Source organism: Lontra canadensis, unplaced genomic scaffold, assembly GCF_010015895.1.
Source record: "Lontra canadensis isolate GAN:19392208 unplaced genomic scaffold, GSC_riverotter_1.0 scaffold59, whole genome shotgun sequence".
In the NCBI taxonomy this organism is placed as follows: domain Eukaryota; kingdom Metazoa; phylum Chordata; class Mammalia; order Carnivora; family Mustelidae; genus Lontra; species Lontra canadensis.
Genome location: NW_022631053.1, coordinates 5,689,491 through 5,700,537, shown reverse-complemented (window position 1 = coordinate 5,700,537; position 11,047 = coordinate 5,689,491). Strand labels below are relative to the sequence as shown.

Here is an 11,047-nt window from a genome sequence, read left to right as displayed (position 1 = left end):
GGTCATGATCTCAGGGTCCAGGGATCAAGCCCCTCAGCGGGGAGCCTGCTTCCCCCTCTCTCTCTGCCTGTCTCTCTACTTGTGATCTCTCTGCCAATAAATAAAATAAAATCTTAAAAAAAAAAAAAAAGAAAGAAAGAAAAAGAAATGGCAGACACAATCCCAATTTTATCATATTTTAACGATTTTTAGTTAAATCATCTTTTTTCATCTCCACCGCACCTCTTATTGGAAGGAACCAACAATTTCCCCCTCTCACCTTTCTGGATCTTTTCTGCATCCCATCCTTCCAAGGCTTCTTTATCTATTGTCAGTTTAAGAGGTTTCTCCAGCACCAATGAGCAGGTATGATTCACACTGCAGGTGAGCACAGACAATCTACAATGCTCAACAACAGCAGTTTGGACACAAAAGTGATTAAAATTAAAATTGGGGGAGGGCAGAGGCGCCTGGGTGGCTCAGTGGGTTAAAGCCTCTGCCTTCGGCTCAGGTCATGATCCCAGAGTCCTGGGATCGAGCCCCGCATCAGGCTCTCTGCTCAGCAGGGAGCCTGCTTCCTCCTCTCTCTCTCTGCCTGCCTCTCTGCCTACTTGTAATCTCTGTCTGTCAAATAAAATAAATAAAATTTAAAAAAAAAATTGGGGGAGGGCAGTTGGAAGAAATGCCATTTCCAGATTAGGGCGTCCCTAGAAGGCCCTTTCCTGAAATTCATTCATTTGATAAATATTTATTGAGCACCTAAGTGCCAGGCACCTGGGGATACAGAGAGTAGAAGAAAGATAAACCTGCTTTCTCGGGGTAATCATTCTAGAGCAGTTTGGGGTTGTGGATGCAATACAAACGGTATTAACAGCAACTGCGATTTATACACAAAAGCAAACACTCCAACCCTCAGAATGGGTACAAAGAAGACATTTGTTATAAACTCTCTACAACTCAAAACTAGCGGGAGGCAATCACATTACAGAAAATAGGGGAATCAGAATCTGCAACCAGGGCTGCCTGGCTGGTTCAGTTGCTAGAGCATGAACTCTTGATCTTTTTTGAGTACCATGTTGAGCGTAGAGACTACTTAAAAATAAAATCTTAAAAAAAAAGAAAAAAAAAGGAATCTGCAGCCAAATGTGATATTAAAAAGGAATATTAAAACTCTACTACAGAGAACAATGAAGAGGCAACAGGAACTATATAGGGATGAACAGACTTTGTTTAATTAGTGTCTACTATAGGTCTTAGCTGAAAAAGAAAAAAAAATCCTCCTGATAAGCTCAAGATAGGCAAAAAAATGCTATTTAGAACCACTTCCTTCTAAGCGGGGAAGAGGAAGAATATTATTAAAGACGTTGGCAAATTCTTTGTGCTTTTTAACAAAGTAGATGTCTGTTTTTAAACCACTGAACACTTTGTTAGCTATTGAATAGGTTAAAGTGGACCTGAGGCTGTTTGTAAATAGAATTTGGCAAAGATGAATGCTTGAAGGAAATAGAATTTTTGAGAATTTGGGGTTTGGGGAGCCAATTGTAGAGAAAGAGGTTTGTGTGTGTGCACGCATGACAGAGTGTGTGAATGAAGGCCAAACTCCTCCTTTCTGTAAGTCATCCTCATCTCAGTATGACAACTCCATCTTTGCAGTTGGTTAGGCCAAACACTGGTAATCATCTGTGACTACTCTTCCAACCCTATAGCAGATCCTACTGGCTCCTACTGCAAGATATATAACTTATTACCTGGTCTAAGCTGCTTTCATCTCTTACCTTAATTATTGTGAAAACCATCTTAAATACAGCAGGCCAGGGGTGCCTGGGTGGCTCAGTTGGTTAAGCATCTTTCTTCCGCTCATGATCCTGGACTCGTGGGATCCACCTCCACACTGGGCTCCCTGCTTAATGGGGAGCCTGCTTCTCCCTCTCCCTCTCCCTCTGCCTCACCCCACCCCCCCCCTTGTGTTCTCTCACTTGCTCTCTCTCAAATAAATAAAATCTTTAAAAAAAATAAATAAACACAGCAGGCCAAATGAACATTTTAAAACCTAAGCCAGATCATGTCACTTTTCTGCTCAAAGCTTTTCAGTGGTGCATTTCACTATCTCCATAGTGGCTTACGAGGCCATACAGTAACCAGCCTTCCACTGCCTCTCTAACCACATATTCTACTATTCTCTCCTCACTTGTATCTGTATTAGCTATACTGGCCTCCTTGCAATTTCTCACACATACCAGCATGTTCTCACCTCAGAACCTTGCACTTGTTTCCTGGAATGAGCCCATAATGTTCATAAGAACATGGGGTAACCCAGCTATTCTCATGGCTTTCTCTCACCTCTTTCGGATCTTTGCTAAACTGTAATTTCATGAGTCCTTCCTTCCTAGCCATCTTATTTCCAATTTCAAGAGCCCTACTTAGCTACACACAGACACACAAAACATCTCTATTGCCCTTTCTCTGCTTTACATTCTCCAAAGCACTTAGTATTGAACACACTAAGTTTTACTTATTTGTTTCCCCTACAACTACAATGTGTAAATTCTATGAGGGCAGGATGTTTGAGAAGTTTACTGCTGCATTCCCATCAGTAAACAGTACATAGCAGTTGATAGGTACTATTTTCTAATGAATGGATAAATTTAAGGCAGTAAAGTACCTGAAACCACTCTTCAGAAAAGGTCTATATTCAATTTTAACTTGTTTTTATCACTGTGGTTTTTTGGTTACCTGTTTGTTATGTGAAATGACGGGGCTGATATACCACAGTGCAAAAAAAGGCAGCACAAGTAGGACACGTGACATAAACCAAATCAGTTCAGAAATAGGCCCAGAGCTACAGACTGCAGTGAATACATGCCTCTTATACTGTAACCACAATCCACGGAAGACATAGAAAGGGCTTCAAACTTTCTTCAGATCACTGAATGATAGAGATCAAGTCTTATTCCACTACCAAGTGCCACAGAGACGAGAATCATGGTAAACACTGACTATAAGATGAAGCCTAACTCTGTATCAAATAGTTTAACAAGCCCTATTAACAGAGATCCAGCTGCACACCACACTGATTTCTATCTTATCTACTGCCAAGGATGACAGTTGATAGTAAACAAAGGCAAATCACTAAACAGGATTTTGTAATATCACCCATTCCTCCAGTCTTCATTTACTTCTCTTTTCTTCCATTCAAACCAAAACAGAATTCCTAAAATGTTAGCAACTTCCGCAAAAGTTTCAGGAGAGGCACAGCAATCAAAAAATCTTAAGTTGTCTTATTTTAGAAAATGGAAGGATGACCAGAACTCAAGTAATTATGTTTTTCAGAAGTGTACATCATTTATTCTATCAAATTGATCTTTTTTCCCTTTAAACTATAGCTTCTGCTACTTTGTGTTATAAGTTTGTGGAGTATTTTAACATAAGAATTCTTTTCCTGGGATGCCTGGGTGGCTCAGTTGGTTAAGCTGCTGCCTTCAGCTCAGGTCATGATCCCAGGATCCTGGGATCAAGTCCTGTGTGGGGCTCCTTGCTCAGCAGGGAGCCTGCTTCTTTCTCTGCCTCTGCGTGCTTGTGCTTTCTCTCTCTCTGACAAATAAATAAAATCTTTAAAAAAAAAAAAAAAAGAATTGTTTTCCTTTAAGTGTGTAATTCACAAGATTTACCTTGTGTGTGTGATTTTTTTATCTTCCAGGAAGAGTATTTACTATCAATTTTCCCAGGCATCACCAAGAATGCTGTACTGAGTGAGGGTTTTTTTTCCCCCCTCTGACTACATCATACTTTATACTACCAGGTTCACTGTGACAACCAAATCTTAGGTCTTTCCAACAGACTTAGGAATTCCCACAGGATCTTGCGGTCAGAAAGCACACACTACTACCCAAACTGAAAACTGTAATCCTAACAGTAAAATGACAGTTAAAGACTAATTCGAAGACTTAGGACACATAAACAACAATCAGGTGAGTGTTTTATCATTAACATTTATTGATGGGATGGATAAATACAGATTGAGAAACATACTTGACAGCAAGATATCAAACTGATAGCCAGACTATAAAATGTATACAACATCCTTTTTTAAATTTTTTAAAAATGTGTTTGAATTTTTTACAAAGAGCCCTTACTGTAATGGTCACTTACATTCTATCAATCACATAACAGCAGTAGAGATCCCAGGGGTAGCATCCAGAACTGAGGTGCCCCAAGGAGGACAGAGGCAACAGCAGAGTAGTATGCTGAGAAAGGACTCTTTAGAGCAATACAAAAAAAACAGACAAAAATATTACCACAAAATTGTACCTGAGTGACATAGATTGGTAAAGTATTTTACTCTTTTTTTTCTTCCTTGCTCTTTGGTCTGATAAGAAAACGGACAGTTTAGGGGTGTGCAGAGTAGGGTAAGGGAAAGGTCAGTTTCAAATCCAGAAACCTAGGTTAACACTATGTTAGGCTGCTGCATTCTTTTCTTTGGGTGCTTAACCCAGATAGCACTTCCATCTTGCAACCAATTCCAATGTGATCTACCACTAACTAGTTAGGTCCTCAGCATTCAACTGAAGAGTTCCTGATAACCTGATGGAGACATATTTGCTCTGGCTTCAATTAGCATGCTGTCAAGCATCCCTCTCCATGCTTAACATGGAAACAGAAAATCCAAGAGTCTTTCTCGTCTTTTCATTCAACCATAAATATGCACTCATAAAGGGGAAGGGCGGACACTGCTTTTTAGTAAACATTTTCTTTCCCTCCCTTTTCCAATGCCAAGCTCATATTAAAAACTTTAGAAACATTAAAATGGAAGGGTCTCCCACTTAGAAAATTCTCATTCCAGACCACTCTATCAGGTAGGATTACAGTACCATGCTTGTTTCAAACTTACACCCACAGAGGGATAAAAGACAAAATACAACTTGATAGTGTGACACAACATGAACATTTCTTAAACCATCAGGAGCAAACGCTCAGTTAAAAGCTGGGTGATAACAAGCAGCAACACAGGAAATCTGGGGAGGTATTAAAGTCACTGAAAGCTTAGTTGGGACTGCAAAGAGCTTATTTCTCACCATGGAAAGGGTTGCATAGACTGCTTAAATTCTCCAAAACCCAAGATCATATTTGTATTCCAACTTCAAGATGTCCTAGAATATCCCTTTTCCTAGCATTAGTATCAAAATATCATTGGCAAAAGAATAATCCTTTTAAAAAATTAATCTGTTCCCAAGTTCCCACATTTATTGGGGGGAGGGGAGGCAAAGGTCTTTAAAATCCTACCATACTGGGCTAAGACCCCTCTAATTGCCTTTGTCCAGAAGCAAAGTATGAGGGGTATGCATTTTCAACATGGGGAATTAGGTAGCAGAAGCTTAAGGAAATCCAGCACTGATGTTACCATGATTTTATTTCTATATCCTAATCCATTGCTGTTTCCAACTGGAGATTAAAATTTTTTTTCTATCAACACTGGTGAAGCCAATAATACAGAACTATGAAAAATGACACACTGAATCAAAACACAGAATTAAAAAAAAAAAAAAGAGGAAGCTGAGAGTCTCAGATATGGAAACACACTGATTCATGAGTGAGCAGCTTAGACTAATTCCTATGTATTTTCTAAACCGAAAAAGCATAACTGATGTTGCAGAATAACAATTTAGCTTTAAATTAATGCTTCACTGGAGTTCAGCCAACAGCAACACAGGTATCTGATTAAAAGCCCTAAGGACATTCCACAGGTGTTTGTTTTTGACAACATAAGAGTCAGGCAAGGTTTTAGTAATGAGAGATTTATAGAACTTGAGGCTCCAGGCCTGCTTACCACCACTTATCCTTGATAGTCTAGGTTAAAAGGAGGAAAAAAGCCATGTTTAACTAGACTAACTTTGGATGTATAAATCCCATTTCTCACCCTTCAAAGGTGTGAGCATAGAGAAAACAGAGTTTAGAAACCACACAACTCTTTGAAGCCTAAGTTTATGTAATTTGAAAAATATGCATGCTAGTTGACAAGCATATCTGCTAACCCAAATGCAGCAACTTCATGCAGAGCACACAGGACATTCAGGACATATACACAGATCTAAAAGCAGACACTGTAGATATCTTAAAACAGTATCAGGAGGCATTAATACAGAAGTCTTTAAATTGACCTACATCAGCAATGAACTCCTAGTGCAAAGGCCAGACTGCACAGCATAAAGCAGCTCTTAGGCTCTAGTAAGCACTTTTTCTAGTTCACTCCTGACAAAAGGTCTAAGGAACTAACCACAGATGCCATGGAGAACTGCTCTGAGGCCAAGTGGATATGTCTGCCTCTGTGGTGAAGGAGTGCGCACAATTAAAATATACGTGACATTTGATGAGAAAATCTGAACACTGGAAAAGACATTTTCATAATCAAATCAGTGATCAATTCCACAAAGATATAGATCCAAACTAAATAAACATTTGGGAAGGTCAGGAAGGAAAGCAGACTTCACCAAACAAAATCTAAACAAATACAAAGCCTAGATTTAGTAAACACATCACACTTCTACCAACCACCTAGCACAACACAGAAAATACCAAGGGGATAGAGGAAAATGCCATCAGTGAAAATGAAGTAACATTCTAAGTATTACTGGTTTATAGGTCAGCAGAGAGCTCATTTTACACAGCAATGGCAGGCACTCTAGACAGTTCAGTACAAATATGCAGAGATGCAGGACATTAATTCACCTTAAGATTTACTGTACAAATTCCTTCCTGTATTAGGCCAGTGCATCAACAACTCCAACTGCCTCAGTTTTCTCCCCAACCTGTTCCTGGCAAGCAGCAGCACATGTACAACTCCTATCTCCCTATAACTTCCAATGAAAAATATTCCATTTTTCTATACAGGATATTTGGTGTAAAGGAAGCTGCACTAAAAACAGCAAGACAAATTCAAATTGCATCATCTTTTCCATAGCAAAAAATAACGCGAAGACCAAAGAACACCACATCAAATGATCTGTGGCTTAGTGGCATTTTCAGTTAGACAACCTGGCTTAGAATTCTTTCTAGTCCCTTGAGATTTCTTTCCTCAACAAGTGTTGAGCTTTGAGTGTTGGCATCCTGAACACCAATTATCCAGAAATCTGGGATAATCAAGCACCCATGACTCCTGATTCTTTTTTTTTTTAACGACTCTTAGGAATCTCCGGAAAAACCCCTGCCTAGAAACTAAAGCCACCAAAGATGGACAACCTGCATCTGTGGGATAGGCTTGCTCACCCTCATGACACCAGTACTGTTAAATTCACAAGTTCCAATCTCTGAAGTCAGGTTGCAAAATTAAGGTTGCAAAAATTAAGGATGCTGCTGTTTCCCTTCAGATATACAAATAAAAAGCAAGTCTTACATTCATAATGCAATTTAAAATACAATATCCTAAAAATACCCAATCACAATTTCATTGTTTTCAGTATCCCCTAGGTCCATGACTTCTCCCAGAACTATTCTCATATATGGTCTGGGCTTTCAGAGGCAGAATATAGAGCACATCCCCCTTCCCTTCAGAGACCCTGAGATTGCTCTCACTTGAACACTTTCCCAAAGCCCAACTTGAAAAAAAGACACACCCAATTCTGTAGGGCAGACGCCAGCCTTGCTCTCCAATCCTTCTTCCTCAACCCCACCTTTCTTCTGCATCAAAAAAAAAAGGGGGGGGGGAGGTAAAAGGGAAGTTTTTGTAATGGAGTCCAGAATCAGGCCACTGGCTGCACTTGCCCAAACTAGAATTTAGAAGGTTACCACTCAATTACAACATAAAGAAACGGGAAAATACCATGCTAACACATGCCTCTTCCTTCCTTTATGCTCTAAAGGCCACACCGTGTTCTCTCTAGTAGACTGTTGGGAAGTGAAAACGGTGAGGGACAGGGATGGAAAGATAAAACATGATTTTTAAACACACACGCTTAAAACCACACATACCCACACTTACATACACACTTAAAGGTCTCAACACTTCAAGTGGCCGGAGCCTATCAGACAGAACTCAAGGCCAAAAGCCTACCCTCCCATCCCCCCTATACAGCCCCCCCACCCTCCAATCCCACCCCCCAGGAGTCATTGCTATGTATCTCATACACACAGCAAAATCCCTATTCCCTCCTGCCCCGGATGATATAAAAAAAACTAAACAGATAACTTACTTTCTTTAAATTATTTTTTTAAAGTCTCTTAAAAGATTTTGACGTTTAAATACTTCCACTCTTCTGATATATTAAACACCAAAAGGATCCACAACTGTTTGATGAAACAAACCCTCCATATTTCAGTCCTGGCCAGAAGAGGGAAGACATCGACTCTAATCAACCTAATTAGGAGGTGGAGAGGCCAAGAACAGAGAAAGTATTCTTAATCCTTCACAGCTTCAACACATTCTCACCTCTCTAATACCAGTAAAAACTGTAATAAAATAGTTCAATTTCTGAGGCAGTAGATATAATAACCAAGCCCCTCTACCACCCTCCCACCTGCATGTCAATATTACTTATTCCCTAGTCCAAGAAGGGTGACATATTTCATAAGGGAAGTAATTTCCTTAGTCCAGAATCAGTAGTTAAAAATAAAAAAAAAAAAGTTGTTTTTAAGGAAGTTTTTTTCTCCTCTTCTTTTTCTTTTTTACTTAGGAAGGGGAGGAAGTGGTGGAGGCGGCTCCGACGGAAGAGGTGGTAGCCGGGGTTTGTCTGTATTGCCAGATCTGGAGGACATTCCACCAGCCCGGGGATTCAGATATTCACCGTAAGAATGAACAAAATCAAATGCAGGGGGCTGAGTGGGCTGAACACCCTGGGCACTGAGAAGGGAGTGAAGCATATTCACAGTATCTTGATAGTCTATTGTTTGGGTTGCATTGTGACCATTGGCCCCAGTGGGCCCTTTATCCAGTTTCATATGAGGAACTCGAGTTTTACAGCTGGGCTGTGAAAAGGGAAGGCCACTTGTGTCTGAGCTATGCCCAGGCAACTGGGCCATTGTAGGAAGAGGAGGGAAGGAGAAATTTATGGACGAGGATTTAGTACTCTTGGCAATCTTGGCTGGATGATCAAACACTGCCCCTCCAGTCTCTTCAGGGGGGCCCCTTTTGCGAGTAGAACTGGAAGAGGAGAAAGAACTAGACAAGCTATAGGTTTTGTGTGCTAGGGTGCTTGTCTGGCTACTATGTTTTGGATCACCTGGACGTTTGTTCCCAGTACCAGCTGGAAGCTGTGAGTGAGAGTGCTTGTGTGAGTGGTGATTATGATGATGATGATGATTAGATGGGTGAGTCTTGTGCTTTTCTTTGTGCTCTCGGCTCTTTGTGACACTGTCCTCTACAGAATTGTGCTTGTCAGCTGCAGAATGGACTTTAATGCGCATTTTTATCTCCTCTGGTTTTGAAGAGGCAGCTTTATCTCCACTTGCCACTGGGATTCTCATTTTGAGAGCTGCTTTGTCAGCCTTTTCCAGAAAAGGCCGCTCGGGGTTTTCCGAGCCCTCTATGGGCATTTTTAGAATGACCGAAGAATGGCTATCATGGTGTGACAGGAGATTCTGGGCAGCATATGCATACTGTGACTTCACATTGGCCTCCATGTTCTCCAGCTGCCTCTTCTGGGCAGCCAACTCTTCTGCATGTTTTGCACGGTATTCCTTCAGTGACACTTTAGCTGATGGCACACTCTTACTATTCTGCTTCTGGGAAATAAATGTATTCGAACCATCCTGTTGCAAAGAATGATCAACTCCCATAAGTGCTAAATTCTCACTAGTCCGATGACCCTGAGCAGGTTCCAGTTTAAAAGGAGGTTGGGAGGACAGCCAACGCTCGCCCTGCAACATCTCCACATTGCTTAAGTTGCTGGATGACTCTTCAGTGGCTGGAAGGGAAGGCACTGCACTTGCAGAAGAAGTTGACATGCTCATTAAACCTGCAATAGTTGTGTCTGAAGAGCTCTGGGAAATCATATTGAGAATTGTCTGCTCCGAAGTGTTTTCATCTGTTCCTCGATCATCTGCTTTTGTCTTCCTGGCAGCCTGGCATGCCTAGAATGAAGCAAATGACATCTCTTCACCTCAGGTAATTCATAAAATGGGGGGAGGGGACTGGAATGAAGAGACTGTGCTTGCTGCAACAGTGGAAGTTCTGGGTAGCCCAAAGGCAAAAGGCTACTCTAAAATCACTAATTATAACCATTAGAAGTAAGATTTTGAAAACCTTCAGTCAAGAGTCATACAAACAAGACCTCAAGGAGATCTCTGAACTCCCATGTTCACTGCATCATTATTCACAATTGCCAAGATATGGAAGCAACTCAAATGTCCATTAATGGATAATGGATAAGCAAAATGTTGTATAGAAGCACAACAAATCACACTTAGCCTTAGCAGAGGAGGAGGATTCTAGGAAAATGTCAGAGTAGGAAGCACCAGGAATCTCTCCCCTCAGACAACAACTACACTGACAGAATTTGTCTGATGTAACTATTTTGGGACTCTGGAGTCTGTTAAAGGCTTGCAACTTTTGGGGTAAGCCTTGCACAGTAAATTGGAGTAATTTACATCAATTTCACCTCTCAGCACATTAGCAACTACCCATCTCCTACCCCAGCCACAATGGAGGCAGCTTGCACTCTGGGAGAGCCAGTACCAGCAAAAATGACTCTCCTGCAAACAGCAGTCCCTGTGCTCTGATCCCTGATTGCAGGTTCTGACAAAAGAGTACGGACTAAGAGACAGGCAGCCACTGTTAAGGCTCCTCCCTCTACTGCTGCAAGCTCCTTGCCCTCTGGCTAAAGTGACTCTCAAGGGACTTAAAGGACCAGCACCTTTTCTTCTCCCCTTCATTTTTTGCTTTTTTCCTCTTTTGGGAGCCAGACATTAAGAGCAGGATATTTAAAAAAAAAAAAAAAAAAAAAGCATGTACAGAGAAAATTAGAAAATTTTGACCACACGCTCCCAGGGAAAGATTTAGAAAAGAAGTGAGAATACCTTAAGTTTACATCTCAGGCTGATCCTCAACAGAGACACCACCCCAAATCAAATCCAACCCCCA

General features: G+C 40.9%; 1 protein-coding gene across 3 annotated transcripts in view; it reads right to left on the bottom strand.

The window, feature by feature from the left end:
• Positions 1-3,948: 3,948 nt before the first annotated feature.
• Positions 3,949-11,047, bottom strand: part of CCNT1 (cyclin T1) — a 36,659-nt gene continuing 29,560 nt past the window's right edge. For 2 of the 3 annotated variants that reach the window (XM_032876911.1, XM_032876910.1), the window contains one exon: positions 3,949-10,038. In XM_032876911.1, coding sequence (XP_032732802.1) covers positions 8,635-10,038 — 1,404 coding nt within the window. In that variant the 3' untranslated portion in view covers positions 3,949-8,634. The remainder of the gene's footprint in view (positions 10,039-11,047) is intronic. The other variant, XR_004384939.1, reaches the window with a different exon arrangement.